General features: G+C 42.1%; 1 protein-coding gene across 1 annotated transcript; it reads left to right on the forward strand.

Moving 5' to 3' along the window:
• The first annotated feature begins 507 nt into the window (after nucleotides 1–507).
• Nucleotides 508–16,276, forward strand: clptm1 (CLPTM1 regulator of GABA type A receptor forward trafficking). Its single transcript, XM_083666964.1, has 14 exons — nucleotides 508–623; nucleotides 5,182–5,315; nucleotides 8,491–8,614; nucleotides 8,874–9,032; nucleotides 9,292–9,409; nucleotides 9,552–9,637; nucleotides 10,672–10,792; nucleotides 12,292–12,536; nucleotides 12,819–12,912; nucleotides 13,124–13,314; nucleotides 13,677–13,772; nucleotides 14,007–14,142; nucleotides 14,348–14,515; nucleotides 14,821–16,276. The coding sequence occupies exons 1-14, from the start codon at nucleotides 570–572 to the stop codon at nucleotides 14,997–14,999; spliced, it is 1,905 nt and encodes a 634-aa protein (XP_083523090.1). The 5' UTR covers nucleotides 508–569; the 3' UTR covers nucleotides 15,000–16,276.
• The last annotated feature ends 1,509 nt before the right edge of the window (nucleotides 16,277–17,785 follow it).

Raw genomic sequence — 17,785 nt, forward strand, 5'->3', positions numbered from 1 at the left:
CGATATACGCACTCGTAGTCCCAGTAGCCTCTTCAGTATTTCAAATCAGTTCGCCTAACATTGAAGCCGAGTCAGGCTGGCTAACATCAGAAGAACTGACCATCCAACATGACAACTTTTTTTCAAAATAACTCCAAACTAAAAGCGCGAGAGATTAATGGAAAGTGATGGGATCACAATATTGTATCTTATTTCTTGCTGACATAAGGACAAATTAACGAACAGAGAAAGTATATACAATTTGGGGAAAAAAAGTAATTTTGATCATTACAATTCACATATGGCTGCTATGACATGTCATTTTACACATGCATATTCGATTTGTATGAACTGGACTGGAATATTGATTGAACTCGATGATATCAACTAATCTCTGGTGTCAAGTCTACTCGGCACGAATGTGGACCAAGGTGAGTTCGAGTCTAAAGCGGTGTCGGGTTGAACTCGGTCCTCGGTTGTCGTGCACACCTATCCACGGCCGCGGTGACGTGTAAGCACCGCCCACCGTGTGAAATGGCGTGAAAACAGAGTCCCAGCCAGCAGCAGTGTGTGCGACAGAGACAGGGAAGATGGCGTCGCAGGAGGCTGAAGCAACTCCGCAATCCACCGTGAGCAACGGCGAGGTAAAAATGAATGAAATAATATGGCTGTATTCAAATTTTTTGCTTAAATGACAGAAGCTTACTGGTCGTTCGAAATATTTGAGTCGCAAAGGGGAAAGATGTTTAACCGCACAATCGAATCATTTGTTTCACACGAGCCCCTCTGACGTGACGTTTTCAATGCCGGTCGGTTTCAAAACGACCCCCTGCCTGCCTTTCACGGTGCGTCGGGAAATACCGTAACACGCGATCTCTGTCTGTCTATCTATCTATCTATCTATCTATCTAACTAACTAGCTAGCTATGTTTGAACTGCCACACTAGCTAACGTGGTAACTGTCGTCTCGAATATTTCCCCGATCCTCAAGGAAATAACTAGGTAGACTGTCACATGCCTTTTCATGACCGTCAGTGGATGGTTAGCCTCAGCATGCTAGCTGGTTAGCTTTCAGCCAACCTTCTGAGACGTGCAGTGGATTCCTACGGAGCAGATTCGTTGATGTGTCAAATATTAACGTTAGCTGGCCAGCTATTCATTAAAAAAATAACCGCCTATAACTAGTCATTGTTGACCAGCCTGTCTGTCATTTCTGATTGCGCAATGAGGCGTTGTAGTCTTTTCCTGAAGATTATAGCGCTTGTGGTGTATGTACATTCAGTTCCAATGCATTTTGGTTCGCTAGCTAAATGGGGAGCCTTCTAATGACGATCAGGGTCCATCTTTCCTCCCCCCCCTGTCGTGTAAGTGCCTTATGCAAAGGTAGACTGTGGGATATGGCGTCATAGCAAAAAAAACTAGCTAGGCGACACTGACTGACACCAGACTTTCCAGAACGGTGATGCAACAGACCAGACAAGTGTTGCGACAGAACGCATGCATCAAAAGTTTTGTTGAGTGTCTTCGGTGTAATTAAGAATGTCTTTAGTTCTCATCCAAGGCAGCTGTTTATCTTAGGCTCGTTTTCTGAGAAGTGGAACCAAAAAAATAAGAAACCGAGGGAAATGGGGAAAAAGTGAATGCTCTTGTTCACTACAATATTTAATGGAAGTTGCTCTGTTGTCATGGATGTGACGTCATACCCCCAGAGTCTAGCGTTAAGGCATAGCAGGGCAAGACAGTGTGAATATTGCTCACATTTGCGCCTAGATTTGCGAAAAACATTATTTAGGAGCATATTTATGCCTATAAAATGAACGAAATGAAACATGTTGTACACATGTTTTAAAATGTTACCGGTTCAGGCTTCAACACATTATGGGGCTTCTGACAAACGGTTATCACTGCCAGTTCGCGTTTTGAGAGCAGTGGAGATGTATGCAACGTAATGTAGCGAATAGCTGCATGAGAACCTGCACACAATTTCACGGCCGATTCCCCAATTGCACTTTGCATCTTGTCGGCTGGCTGTCAGACCTTGAATTTGTCATTGTGTGAAATTAGAAGGGATCAGATGAGCGCAGTACATCTCAAGTAATCTCGAGCGCAGTCATCTCAGCTGTTTGTTCAGCAACCTGGATGAGACGGCTAGTCGTTCGTATCTGTATCGAGTATTGTGATATCAGAAATGTTTGCTTCGATACCAGTTCAACCCTATTGTATGTAAGAGAGCCATGTCTGTGAAACAACATATTTCTTCCTAAATATTCCACAATGTTGTGGCTGTTCTCTTATGCAAGTTCACGTATGACAAAAATTGTAATATTGTTTTGTGTCTTACTGTGTCAATGGAGATAATTAGTTCAGAACTTTATTTATGACGGAAAATGTATAGACATTACAGCATGGGACAAAGGCCTCACTGGGATGGGACAACCTGCTGTTGACTATTGATTGTACCAGACCAACAACAGATTTGATCTTTTGTATTACACTAAAACACCACAATGAATTGAACAACCAATCTAAACAAGTTAGATTGAACAGCAAATCACTGATATCAATATGCAGTGCCCTGAACATGTGAAATTCTCATTTGGCATAAGTAACTGTGCACATGAATAGTGCAACATTTATTCATTATCAATGGAAATCGTTTCAGGTCATTATTGAGAGATGGATCAGAAATGTTTTTCTGTCAGGGCTCAGCCCATGTTTTATTTAAGGTCACTTATGGTACTTCTCAACTCTACAATCTTGCTCACAGGAGCCAGTTCGGTCCTGAATCAGATATTGTCATTTATCTCAGAAATGAAGAATGCTGTAGAGCAATGGCAGCAGCTCCTTACCAGTTCCCATCTGAAAAGAAAGATTGACAGATAAAGGCTGCCACTCATAGTTCTGAAAGCTACGGGGCTGCGTGGAATCCACACGCATGCGCACCACGCTGCAGGCGTGTGACGGGGACCAGTTTCTGCTTATTAGCTCTACGTTAAGACTATAGGCTGAAATTATGCTGTAGTAACACTTTAAATGTTAATCCATGTTGAGCTTTTGTAATTATTGCCTCTTGTTGGGGCAGGTAGGCCAACTTGCTTCCAGCAGTGCAGTTAAGCATTGTTCACACTGCAGGCCTCTGATTTGTTTTGGAATACTGACTGTTCAAACAGCATTTACAAGTGACCAAGTGAGATTTGTGTCTTCAGATCGTGGTCTTAAACTCACATGACTATGCTAGTTGTCGCGGTAAAGGCAGACCCTGTGCAGTAGTGTTGGGCCGGTGAGAGGTTCTACTGGTAGCATAGGGTGTACAAGCTTACACTGGTGTAATTCCTGCCACACCATCCATACCGTTATTTTGCCATTACACCCGCCACGCCAGGAGCTGACATTTTTTTAAATTAATAAAAAGGCGTATGCAACGCACGTGGTGTGATCAGTGACACTGGAATGGTAGCCAGAGGGAGAGGGGGGGGGAAAAGTAAACTAGTGTGAAGTGACCTGTTGACTTGGATCATGACTGAGGATTTTCTCTAAAAAATCGCAACTGCCTGTATGGCAAAAATGTTGTATTCGAAACAGATGACAAAGGTAGGTCTATAATTTAGTTTGGCACGTTATGCACCAAGAGCTGGCTGTATGTGTGTAGCCAGTCGGAGAACATTAGCAATGTAGAGGCTACTTGTATGTAGGCTTTCAATTCAACATTAACTTCCAAGCACATGACCGAATACCGGTCTTGTCTGTGTAATGGTCATCATGGGGTGCCCTCCAGAATAAAGCAGAGCATCTGCTGAAGGTAATGAATCATTCCAGTCAGTTAACACAATAAGAGACCGCAGATTGCATGATAAATACATCCCTCATGCAGCGCTGTTTAACTTCAGTTTGTAGGCCTACTTGAATTACATTTTGACATGCTTTATGCCCAGAGCATGCTTCTTGTAGAAACTTAAGTTTGCTGGCTTCGTGGGAACAAAATGACATAATTGCGGCGAAAACCAACTTTGTTCGTTCAGAGCTGTTCTCTCTCGCCATGTTCTGCGCAGCCAAAGTCTTTTGTGACTACACAAAGTTACCACATCAGAATTGCATCCCACCAACATCTGTAATTGGTGACGACTGCTGCTGCTGCTCCTCCACCACAAACATCAGCCAGGATGACCCTTCTGTTTGAGACTTTCAAAGGCAGCACCAAGTCAGCTTCCAAGTTATATCAGCAGTGTCAGCAGATCTGTGCAGTGCCTTGAGATGCATGTGTGTGTATCTTGATGAATTAATGAATTAATTCACTGGTGATTCTCGAAGTGAATACTTGTCTATCACCCAAAAGTGCCACTTTCGGCCACTTCTTCTTCTTGGTTTCATGCACTTCCTGAACTGTGTTGGGCCTAGACAAGGTCAGATTGAGAGTTTAATGAATGACCTTTTATAGATTTAATGTGAAAAGAAAATGTATTGTCTTGTGATCATTGCATGTTCCTACAGCATTGTGGCTCTATCCTATCCAGGAGTTTTCCTGCGCAGAGAATAGTTTTTTTTTTTTTTTTTACAGTTTTATTGATCATTTAGCAATAACCAGACTTGAAGCAATGTGAATAGTAGCCTTCGAAGCACACAGCCACCAATTTGAATAATAATAATTTCCCAGTTGTATGTATTTTTGTAATTAACATATGTTAAATGCTATAAAGTGATTTTGAATATGGCACTGTAAAATCACTGTAGCAGCAGCAATTTTAGGGCTAAGTAGCAGGAAAACACAGGCTCGAGTGGAGGGACAGAGCCAGAGAGGGAGATAGCAGAGGAACAGCAGTCTGAGGCCGAGTCTGAGCCAGTTGAGGGACAGGGGTGAGCATGGATATTAAAATGGAAAATGGTTAAAGGCAAATAAATCGTCAACTAGCTAGAACGTATAGGCCAGCCAAGACTTTTTTGTAACTTTTTTTGTATACAGTAAGGCTGGGATAGAACGAGTAACCTATGGCAGGGATGTATAACCAGTTTACCTCCAGTCAACTTCATGTCAATCAAACTGTCCTTGATTCATGTCCAGCATTCATTACAAGCCACCAGAATTGACTAACAGCTGTCTCCTAAAATACATTTTCCCCACCTAGGCACCTTTTTGAGCCAGGAAAAACCCCTGCTACCTCTAAAATGCAAATATCCACTTTCTCGTGTGTGTCTGTCTGTGTGCAGGTGAGCACCAATGGCGCTGTTGCAGCTGTGGACGGCCAAGCTGTGGAGCCGGCTGGAAATGCACAGGACCCTCCGCAGCAGCCACCGGCGCCACCACCTAACGCGTGGCAGGTCATCAAAGGAGTCGTCTTCAGGTGGGGCAGACACACACACACACACACACACACACACACCATGGTGGTGGTATAGAGGCCTGTCTAACGGAGGTCGCTGGCTGACCATGTTCTCATGAGTTACCTTGCCTGAGACCTAGGCTTAAGCTTAGCGAGCTTGCACATGTCTTCGATGTGGAAGGCCGAGGTTTGAATCTGGGGTGTAGTTGTCGAATGTTGGATGTAGAATGTAGAATGCCTGTAGAACAATCCTTTAATGGTATCTCTAAGCCATGGCCTCGTGTGACTGAGATTATCATTCCCTTCCAACCTGAACTGATTCATTCATCTCAGGAGGTCTGGTTGTTAATGGCGGTCAGGGTAGAGTACAGCTGTCACAGTTCCACCACATCCACTGACCTTTGAGTCAATTCAACTGTCTTATCAGGTTGTCAGGGCTCTGCTAGCCTGAGATTTCACCATGTGAACTTCGCGGCGTCACTATGTAAACATTTCAAGGCAAATTTAAACTATATGTTTACTAACGATAGAGTAACTATCTTTGATTGCCAGCGACATTGTTAACACTTTCCCTTTTGTTTGAGTTTTTATGAGGTTCCTCGGTGAAATACAACGTTTTAGTATTCTGACATTAATAAACGGGTGTCTGTTTTTGATGATGCGGTCCAGTGCCATGCTGTTCAAACATCCTGGGGAGAACCCTGCATCTGATCTGCTGTTTTTTTTAACTCGCACCCACATTTTTATTCTCAATAATGTTCATGTAATGCTTTACTTTTTAAATCTGTTCTAATTGAGGTTTTCCAGACAAGCGCCATTTTATTTATTTGCCCCTCCTGCATATTGTCTTTTTTGATATCTTAATGTAACTTTGTCTGTCTTCTGTGTGCAAATTAAATACAAAAATAAATAAATTCTTAATGACAGACAATAATTGGCATAGGCTTGTTAGACACAGTAGGGCTTAGAGTAATATGAGGGCCATTTTGGGTATTAGTGCAAAGACCACCTTTCAAGCCAGGCACATTAGTGTTCCAATCCTATTAGGCTGAGGTTGGGGTTTGAGGTTTATTGGAGGTGCCCTGTCTAGGTTCAGATCAGCAGGTGAGATTGGTTGAATTAGATGCTTGAATGAAAGTGTGTTCACTGTTGTGCTCTAGGGCCAGGGATTATGTTGACTCATAGGATGTAAAACATAAATCAAAAGTCAAGCTAGAATTGTCAGTTTATTCTCTGCACAATAATGGGCTGTGTACTTTTGGGGAGAACTCTTTCCAGTACACTGGAAGCATGTATTTCAATCCCTTGTGGATCCTCTGTGACTGTGGTTGTCTAGTAGAGTAGAGACTCAAACAGAATACTTGTGACGAGTGAGAAGTTAGTCTGACATTGTTTTGAGTGTGTTAATTGGTGCCTGGAGAGTAAGGTCCCATTTATTGAACCTTTATTTTAGACGGGGGAGGTACTACTGAAATCAAGGTCTCTTTCAGAGGAGCCTTGCTTTACAAACAAAACAAACACCCTAATACATAAAAATTACAAACATAATACAATTCATTAATTGCATATCAAGGAAGCACATGAATAATAAATGTCATCGGCATACAGCTGTAATTTCCAGTTAGGTTCAAGGGAACCAATGTTGTTAATGTAAATAGTGAAGAGCACTGGTCCTTGAGGTACTCCTTTAGTAATTTCTAGAAACTGGGATTGGAAACCATCAGCCGCAATACACAAGTTCTCAGTTAAGTAGTTCTGGAAGCAATTACAAACATCACTAGAGATGCAGCAGAAATGGTGCTATGACCAGCCTGAAAGCCAGATTGTACATTTCTAAATTACAACTGGCTTGAATAATTAATAGCTACACATGAGAGCTTTGAAATTGGACAATAATTATGTAAGCCACTAGGGTCACCTTGATGGCTTGCCTATAGTCCTACAAATGCCTTTTCACTGATTAAAAACAGCCGTTTGGAAGATGCCTGTAAAACTAGTACTAGTGAAAAATTACCTTCTTGCTGGCTTGCTAGCTCTGTCTTTTCCAGATATACTAACGCGATATGATGGCACCATTCATCTAATCTAGCAATATAGCTAGCAGCTATGTTTTTGCTGTGTGAAACTAAAAACACGTCATTTTGGCCAGCTACGGTTTTGCCACAGGACACTAGAAACACACAGTTTCGGCCGATGCCGAACTCTTGTGGCATAATAGTTATGCCTATGCCTTCCAGCACAATAATTGATCACACACTTTTTACTGATCTTGCTGCTGTTGCCTTTTTTGTGATTGTAAACGTTGATGCCAACAGCGCTCTATAAAAGCTTGTTATGCTTTCAATTGATCTTATGCTCTTCGCCAGATGCAGGCGAAGAGAGCATGACCGAGCAGAGGCTCATTAGTGAATTGGGATTGTTTTAAAAAAAAAAAAAAAAAAAAAAAAAAAAAAAAAGAATAATAATAAATTGCAGCCTTTCAAACAGTTCAGTCATTAGGACTGACAGAAACGGCAAGAGAACGTTAGAAAGTGTTCAAAATCCAAACGATATGATTTGCATTATTTTTGCAGATAAAATATAGCCTAAATGAAAATAACAAACATTTAATTGAAGGTGCTGCTGCTGTGCATCTATGATTAGAGCAGAGAGAGAGAGAGCAGTAGGCGCTGCGAGTTATCACACAGCCATGCAAGATTCTATAGAAAAGAAAATGAAACGCAGCTCTGTCACGGCAAACCCAAGCCTGCCCCGGCCCGATTCAATTGTCAGAAAATCAGGACCGACCCTGCTCAGATTGGTGATCAGATCATTGACTGTGACTGTCAAATGGACACTGAAAAATTGAATCGGAAGAGTGTGTTGAGGATCACATTCAGATCTCCTTGTCCGAATGGTTTTATCAGTGAATCATGGGCATATGTTTTGAGCCTGAATGTAGCCAGACTGGATACACGACCGTCAGATTAGGAAACAGGTTTAAATCTTGTCAAACATTGCTCAGAAATCAAAGATCAGAACACTTTCCCTCCATGTGTCCTTTTTCACCCATATTCTCCCCCTCCTTAAATGCCTTATTTTAAATGCATAAATCAAAATGACTAATCTTTTTTTTTTTTTTTTTTTTTTTCTCTTTCTTTCTTTCTTCTCTCATGATAAATGATCCTCTTCCCTCCATCCTTTCTTCCCCCTCCAGGATTTTCGTCATCTGGGCCATTAGTAGCTGGTTCCGCCGGGGGCCCTCTACTCCAGACCCCAGCACCCCAGCCGGGGTTCCACGGCTCCCCAGCCGAAACCTCTTTCCCAAGGATAGTCTTATGGTATTACAGCGCCACATACCTCCTTCACCTTTTACTGAAAGTGAATGTCGTGTTGACATTATTGACACTTCACTAATACCAGTGGCAGAAAAAAAATGATTAATTTATTTTTCTGTTTTACTTGCTCCCAGCAAATCTCGTTTGACGTCATTCGCTAACAACAATATGCACAAGTCCTCATTCATATAGAATAACATGCTTACGATCACAAACGCAACTGGAAATGCCCAACATTTTTTTTTTTGTTCTATCCCCACAGGACTTATACGTGTATATCTCCCAGGATGAGGTGTTCGCTGACTTCAACAACACAGAGAGCCTGTTCTGGTTCCAGAGGGACCTAATCTACGGAGACTGGTCCACTGGAGATATCGGGGATGGCTGTTACGAGACGTACCAGGAGCTGGACATCCCGGAGGTGAGGGGGGGGGGGGGGGGGGAGGAGGGCGGCGGCGTAGTGGGTAAACATTAGGAGGAGATGGAGCGGTAGGGCAAGCAAATTGTGTGAAGGTTGAATGGAAGCACTGTGTAGCTTTGCATCCCAGAGGTGGGGGCAGGAAGGAGAGAGGAGATTAAGAATGTCATGATGATGTATTTTGCGTTTGTAATGATTGCTTTTGTCACTTGTGCACCCGCTCACTTGTGTTTCTCCCCCTTTCTGGTCCTGCGTGCTACAGAAGGTGCAGCTGAATGGTTCCCTCTACATCCACGTGTATTTCACCAAGAGCGGCTTCCACCCAGACCCTAAACGCAAAGCAGAGTACCGTCGCCTGGCAACCGTTCATACCACACGCAGTAAGTGGCGCACGCGCGCATGCACAAATTCAGACACAGGTGTACATTGTATTTAAAAACATGCTTATCAAATGTAATTAGTTATTTGTCAGGTGATTTTTATTCTTGACTCATGTTTTCCCCATTTTTTTAACTGCTTCAGTGCTGAACAAATTCAAACGCAGAAAGTTCCTCAAGACCAAGAACCTGCTGACAGGGGAGACGGAGGCAGACCCTGAGATGATCAAGGTCAGACATGCTCACTGTGATGTGCGCAGAACAAACCGTAAGAAAGCTACGCTAGAACATACTGGAATTGTCTTGGGGAATTTAACACTCCCCAGCGAAATGACGGTATCGAAAACATTTTCAGCTGACTCCCATGTTCTCATTTTCTGCATTGTGTGCAGGTTGGGTTCTAAACAGAGTAGCTTCAGGTAGTACTTCAGCAAAAACTTTAGGCTGTGGCTACAGATACAGACGTGTATTGGAATTACCAACGGCTAAAATGACATTTTTAATGACGCAATGCATAATATACCTCTCTGCACTCATTCAATGTAGGCGACACACAAAATAATTATCTTGTAAGATCTTGTTGGATCACTGACAAAACGGCCATTGCAAAGAGTATGATGGCAGGCTAAAGTTGGCTACAGCAAACTACTGCTACAGCCTACAACCATAGAAAGTCAACAAAATGCCTTGTCATATTTGGAGACATGGGGCAGTTACAATCGCTAGCAGGAGCTGCAGCTAATTCAGTCAAGGATGCTTATATTTTCGCTGGCAGTGGCAAACTTGGTTGACTTGAGGTGTAACTCCACATTTACTGTTGGCCAACGGCCCAACTCACTTGTGTGGAGCAATCACAACTTCTGGCCCTGCCTGCCTCCAAACGTGACACGGTTTATGATGTACATTACTTGTAGCTGGCAAAAGTTAGTGTACTCGTCCTGAGGTGTGGCATAAGACGTATAATCATATATATGTAATATAATCATTAATCTCAGGGTAGGTGGTCGACGGTTAAGTACAAGGTAGCGCAGGATTTGGTAATGACCATACTTTGATCCTGTGGTAATTCTAATACACTCCCGTATCAACGGCCACTTCCAAAACGTTAAGGAAGCGGCGACTTTGCGGACAACTGTCTACTGTTTTGACTTCTTTAGCTACCAAAATCGCAATTGAGCAGCGAGATTAGATTCTGGATGTTGAGAGAATTTATAAACTCAAATGTTATTTGTTGCAGTTAATGATGTGTGTCTCTCTCTGCACAGAGGGCTGAGAGCCACGGCCCAGTGGAGATCATCTCTCACTGGCACCCCAACCTCACCATCAACATGGTAGATGACCACACAGCCTGGGTCAAGGGCTCTGTCCCCCCTCCCCTCGACCAACGTAAGTTCTATCCCCCTACTCTTACACACCTCTATGGATCATACCAAACTATATGCAGGGGCATTGTACCACTTTGCCTTCTGCCCCATGTATAGTCTTTACAAATGCATGCACAACCTATAATGGATATGGGGTACATTGTGAATTGTTCGGTACAAGCCCTCAGTTTACTGTTGACGTGAAATGAACCTTGGTACGCAACATTGTTCCCCCCCCCCCCCCCCCCTTATGTCTACAAAGTTTTCAGAACTTTTCAGTTTTATGAATAAACTTGACATTCTACTCTGTGTATATAAGGCTAGGCCAAAAATATTACTAGCTCAACGGGCACCGACAGATATTTAGTGTTGTAGGCGACCATCAAATTATCTAAAATGATTTCCCCCGCACAGCAATCGCATGTGAATAGTTGCTGGTTGGTAACTTGCCGGTTAAATTCTCCCACATAATATGTCTAGGGCAACTCATTTAAACATAAGATGTTATAATGTATCTAACTTCTACGACTGACATTGATAATGGCAATGAGATGAGTACAATATAAAATGTCTACCTTTTGACTGTCACAGTTGAGCGACAGTCAAAAACTAAACGTCAAAATGCAAATGCTGGACCTCTGTAGCTTTTCCATTGCTGGATTGACATTGTTATTGGTTAGTCACATGTTTGTGACTGGAATTTGGAAACAACAGTTTATTAGAGTTGTGTTAAGAGATCTTAATAAACACAGCACATTCTGGTGGCCGATTGTTGTAATTACACCGGCGTAAGTTCTCTGAAAAATTTATAAATTCTGCTCCTCCATCTCGTACAAGATCAAAAGGATGAGTTTCTGAAATTCAATGGATGCAAAATACTTAAGATGTCCAGAGATGCTCGAGTAACCGTTCTAAGAAAAATATTCATTTGTCGGAGATATCATCATGTGAAATGTTAATGTTGCGTATACGTATTTAAAGAAGCGGTAACACTTTACATTAATGTCACATTTGTAAAGGGTATATAAATGGTTTATAATTTGTTAATAAATCACTTGTAACCAGTTTATAACTCACACATTAGCCGTTATGTTCGCGCAGGGTGTAAATAGTACTGTGTTAGCCTGCTATATTTCTGCTGATGTTAAGTCTGCCCATCAAAAAGTGTGGTGCAGGCAGCTCGCATGGTGCTGACTTTCTACAACACAACCTTAGCGTCCCCATTTGTCAAATAAAGGATAATAATGCATTTATTTTGGATAGCGCTTTTCTCAGTACTCAAACACTACATTCCATGGAGATAACAACAACAATATATGGATAAATTAAACAAAAAGTAAAACAAAAGCACAGTCAGTAAAAATAAATAAATAAATGTTTACACCCCCAACATCTTATACGGTTGAAGAAAAATGTTCTTCATATGAATGTTATCCAGATGCTGTCTTTTGGAAATGTTGAAATGTCCACACTGTGGACTAAACAATATTGTTTCTGTATTTCTCTCCTAAACCCTCCCAGATGTGAAATTTGACGCGGTGAGTGGCGACTACTACCCCATCGTCTACTTCAACGAATACTGGAACCTGCAGAAGGACTACTACCCCATCAATGAGACCCTCCAGACGCTGCCCCTGCGCCTCTCCTACTGCCCGCTGTCCCTCTGGCGCTGGCAGCTTTATGCCGCCCAGAACGCCCGCTCGCCGTGGAACTTCCTGCCTGAGGACACCTATGAGCAGTCAGATGAGGACCAGGACTCTGTCAAGGTCTGGTGTCATAAGGGCAGGGAGGGATTAGAGGAGGACATGTGGAACTGTATGTGCTTGTGCTGTGGAGGTGTTGTAGTTCATCTAGATCTGTCGACACAGTTTGTTTTATTCTTGTTAAAATGGTATGTTCTTACCAGGAGATGTGTAATAGGTGGTGTGTCATGACTATAGTACTGTACATTTGCACACCTCTGTAATGGGCTGCTCTAGACTCCTGATTGAATCTCTGATCCATGCTGTTTCCTCTGTGACCGTTGCTAAGGAAGTGTGTCTCCGTAGGTGGCTCTGTTGGAGACCAACCCGTACCTCCTAGGTGTGACCATTGTGGTCTCTATCGTACACAGCATCTTTGAATTCCTGGCATTCAAGAACGGTGAGAATACTGTCTTGGTGTTTTTAAACTTCCTTTTTATGAGCTGCTTCAGAACTTTGATGAATACATATTGTGTTTTTATAACTAATTATGCCTGTTTTTTTTCTTTCTTTTGTAAACGCTGATTTTTCTAAAATGTTTGTTGCTGGTGGAATGTCTCTCTGTGCTTCCTGTATTCATTGGTGTGTCTCTCTGTCTCTCTCACTCACAGACATCCAGTTCTGGAACAGCAGGCAGTCTCTGGAGGGCCTGTCGGTACGCTCCATCATCTTCGGAGTGTTTCAGTCGCTGGTGGTGTTGCTCTACATCCTGGACAACGAGACCAACTTCGTGGTGCAGGTCAGCGTCTTCATCGGCCTGCTCATCGACTTCTGGAAGATCACCAAGGTCATGGACGTCAAAGTAAGTCACGGTCTCAGGGGACGGTCACGTGTTAACTTGAACTTTCATTAATTTGCCCCCTATATACATAAACATAAGTTGTGAAAGGGAAATAACTGATGACTGCACATGTTTTTAAAAGTTGAGACTTGATAATTCAAATGTTATGGTTATCATAAATGCATGTCTATATTTATCATGTAGCAGCCATGTATTTGTGTTCAATATTCTATTTGTATCTTTTTCTTTTTTTTTTTTGTATTTCGTTTGCACATCTGAATTCCTATGTATTGCATATTTGCACACCCAATTTGTCAGTCTTCTTACAGTCTTTCATTTAAAGCAACACTCTTTTTATTAACCCTGAACTTCTGTCTCCCCAGTTGGACAGAGAGAAGAAGATAGTGGGGATCTTCCCTCGCATCGTATTCACAGACAAGTCTACATACGTTCAGTCCTCAACCAAGATCTACGACGCCGTAAGTCACATCACGCATTTGCAACACACTCTGAAACGACAACAACACAAGCATACACCGAGTATACAAACCCAGCAATTATCCCAAACTATGCAATTAAAAACATCCTCTATCATATGAGGGCACTCTAGTTCAGAGGAAGCAATTCAAATGTCACGCCAACAAATTAGTGATTTTGATTAGCTTCAATTTGATATACTTATTTTACCTGCATCTCATCTTCCCTCTCTGTAGATGGCTTTTAGGTACCTGTCGTGGCTGCTGTACCCTCTGTTTGGCTGCTACGCCATCTACAGCTTGATGTATGTAGAGCACAAAAGCTGGTACTCATGGGTACTAAGCATGCTCTATGGCTTCTTGTTAACCTTTGGTGAGTCTCTCGTGATTTTTATTTAGATTCATGTGATTTTACTTGATCAATCTGTCTAAAATCCAAGAGTGAGTCACTGCTTGTTATAATTAGTCACAGTCCAGAATAACTGGCAGTCTGTCTAGTCTCTTGTCTATCGGCAGTCTATGGGAGTTGCTTGTTTATAGTTATCTGATGTTTGGTATCTGCTTCTTGATTGGCTCAGGCTTCATCACGATGACGCCACAGCTCTTCATCAACTACAAGATGAAGTCGGTGGCCCACCTCCCATGGAGGATGCTCACCTACAAGGCACTCAACACCTTCATTGACGACCTGTTCGCCTTCGTCATTAAGATGCCCATGATGTACAGGATAGGATGCCTCCGAGATGGTACGTCCACTGGCTGCCCTACAACATGTTCGAACCTCATTCTCCCTCTACAACAGTAGTCTCTATTCCAACCTTCCTTTATGGAGAGTTACAGGATGCGCAGACTTGTTCCAGCCTACACATCCTGTTTCTCGACAGAGACAAGAATGAAGGCCACACACAAATGTATACTGACCTAACAATGATCCATCTTCCATCCATTGATCGTGTTTAGATTTAAAGCACTGATGATCCTAAATCCTTTGCTGTCCTATTAATACACCAAAAAGTATAGTCTCTGATTCAATTGTTTCTTCTCCCCACAGATGTAGTATTCTTCATCTACTTGTACCAGCGCTGGATCTACCGTGTTGATCCCAACAGGGTCAATGAGTTTGGCACTAGCGGAGTGGACCCTACCAAGGACAGCACAGCAACAGGAGAGGCTGAAGGCACGGTCGCAGCTCTCACAGACAAACCAGAGGGGGAGAAGAAGAACGATTAACAACAACCAACCCTATCCGCCTTCCTCACCCTGCCTCCTGGGGCGAGGAGGACTTGTGGAGACCAGGCAGAGTTGAATGTCAATTTTGCCAGGGAAGGGAGTCATTGTTTTTGGTCATGGACACTGCGACAAATTTCAGTTCAACTCTCCCTGTAGTTTGTGTGGGGATCCGCAGCGAATCATATTTAATGTAGACCTCCTAATTCTATTTTTCAATTTCCCCCCATGTTTTGCAGTTCAAGTGAAGTAAAACAAAATGTGACGTACTGTATTCTATATAATTTTGAATGGGTAACGGTAATGTTTCAGAGGCCAGGTTGTGAATGGGGAGACCCAGTTTGTAGGGGGAAAAGGTCGCAGAACATGTCGCCGTATTTTTTAAGTACAGGGAAGAAGGAGGCCAAGTGCAGCTTTGCTCTGTCTGTGGATTCCTTGTGAATTGTTTTCATTCCATGTGTGAGCGCAGTGTCATGGGTACCTGGAAACTGGTGAGTAGTGCAGGAGGAAACTGGAAGGGTCCAGAGCCAAGAACGGGGGTGTATGGAACCAAGATGGATGACCCTGTCCAAACACTACCCATGAAAGACAGTGACTACCCTCATTTTTAAACAAATGGTTGATGTTCCAAACTTGAAAAAAATAATAAAAAAAGATAAGCCTTGTAGGTATTAATATAAATATATATGAATATTATTGATAATGATAACTTTTCTGTTTTTCAGTCACTGAATTTTTGTTTTTGTATGTCCTGAAACTGTACAGAATCTCAGCTTGTGATGTTAATACTGATGTCAAACTGTCTAGCAATAGTTGATTTGCAAGTATTTTTGCCCTGGACTTCTGATTTTTGAATTGATCTACTACATTCACACTCCAAGCAGGACCACCTTGACAAATACAGTGCAGTGTCTGTGTGTATGAGAGGAATTCCAGTTTTCTCTTGCTTTTATTTTGGGTTCTGTAATTCTGATATGATGAGGCTTCTGTGTTGGTACATATTACATTTTGAACACTCATGTTTATAGTAAAGCATAAGTGCGATTTAAAAGGTCTATGCAGAACTTATTTATTCCTGGCTGCCCTAATTGGTCACTGAGAAAAAGTAGATTTTACTGAGAGGTTGTTTCACTGTAGAGCTACAATGTCAGTGGTGAGTAATTCTACTACAGTGCCTATTGGTGACAAATGTTTATGCACCCACGAGTGGACAGTTGATGCACCCTCTATTTTGCCTCTGACCTCATTGCTTTGTTTGTTGAGTAAATGGGTTCTGTCTATATTTGTAAGAAGGTCAATGACTTGAGAGTGAATAATGCTGAGCATTCCTTCCTTTAAACGGGCAAGGTTTCTCTTTCGACATCCAAGAAAAGGCATAGATTTTCTGTGCTGTAGATGGCAGTATCGGCCTTTTTGGAAAATGATTTGATCATACCTTTAAGCAAAGCATCAGACCCGTTTAAGGTAATCCAGTTGTATACATGTTCAACATGGAATTGGAGTCAACTGGAATTGATTTCCATGAGTTAAATTCATATGTAAAAAGCTTGTTTGTATCCTGATCAACACAAAGGTTGACCAAAACGACATATATTCTGTCCAACAGATAGAATAGAAATTTGAAGTTGGAAGGCTGCAGTGTAAAATTGAGGATGGCTCTGTGTAATATTAAGTAGGAGGCAAAATAATGAATTCACAAGTATGTCTTAGCGTGCTCTGATAAACCAATGACCTAACGACAAGATTGCGTAGATGACGCAACCATCAGAAATCACGCTTTCCGCTGCTTTCAGGCTGCATGGCTAAATCAAAGTTGTATGTCATTGTTTTAGAAAAACAAAACACGTGTGTAACCATGTTCCACTCTTCATCAATGGGACAACTATTGGCGTAATTTAGATGCGTACGCTGTGAGTAAAAATGCAAAAAGATATACTGGACACCAAGAGTTCCATTCACATTTAGATCACACTGGCTGGCTGCTATACTGTTCTGTATCAAAATGGGGTTGATTGAATGAAACGTATCTGTGGTTATCTCGTTGATATGGTTACAGCCTCAGGGAGTTTCCCGACCGGTGACGTAAGGGGATTTCCACCCAACCAAACAGCCAGTTAAATCCATCCAACAAGTGCGGAACTAAACGCGCAACAGAACGTGAACTCACTAAAGGTCCGAGCATATTTTTTTTTTAGCCATTGCAGTCACGAGCACAAACAAGTCAGTTTACACACCTACGCCACTTTTTATAATCGAAACAGCATACGGCTGTCGCTAACAAACAAGAAAGGGAATTCAGACGGTTACTGTACCGGCGGGAATGAGCAACAACAGACGTAATGACCTGATCCGCCGGGGAAATAGGATTCAGAACATCGAGTGTCTGCACTCTTAACTGCGTGATCAAGCTTTTCACTTCAAACACGAACATCTGTTAGCTTGCAATGAGAAACATGAGTGTTCACAGCGGTAATTCAAGTAAGTTTTATCTTCTTCGAAAACATGTACTGTGAGTGATTAATGTAGTGCAGCTTACTGTAAATGTACTGTTGCCTTCAAATTGGAACATCGGAAAAATATTTATCCAATGTGTTTCACTCAAGTAATAGTGAGAACCTAGGTGTCGGCCTGTGTCATCCTCAACTGTCATGACTGATTTTAGTAGTGTCTGTATTTATGACTTGTTTTGACATGGCCAACACCCACTCCATAGCCTATCCTATTACGACATTGTGATAGTAGTGCTCTTAATGTGCGCTGTACTCACTGATTTATTTTGTAACGATTTG

The sequence above is a fragment of the Argentina silus genome (genome assembly GCF_951799395.1).
Source record: "Argentina silus genome assembly, chromosome: 3".
NCBI classification, from domain to species: domain Eukaryota; kingdom Metazoa; phylum Chordata; class Actinopteri; order Argentiniformes; family Argentinidae; genus Argentina; species Argentina silus.

Excerpts from the sequence above, each read along its gene's own strand:
- clptm1 (XM_083666964.1), top strand. The coding sequence starts at position 570 with ATGGCGTCGCAGGAGGCTGAAGCAACTCCGCAATCCACCGTGAGCAAC. Across the intron at positions 8,615-8,873 it reads TTCCCAAGGATAGTCTTATG|GACTTATACGTGTATATCTC; the intron begins GTATTACAGCGC and ends CTATCCCCACAG. Across the intron at positions 9,638-10,671 it reads CAGACCCTGAGATGATCAAG|AGGGCTGAGAGCCACGGCCC; the intron begins GTCAGACATGCT and ends CTCTCTGCACAG.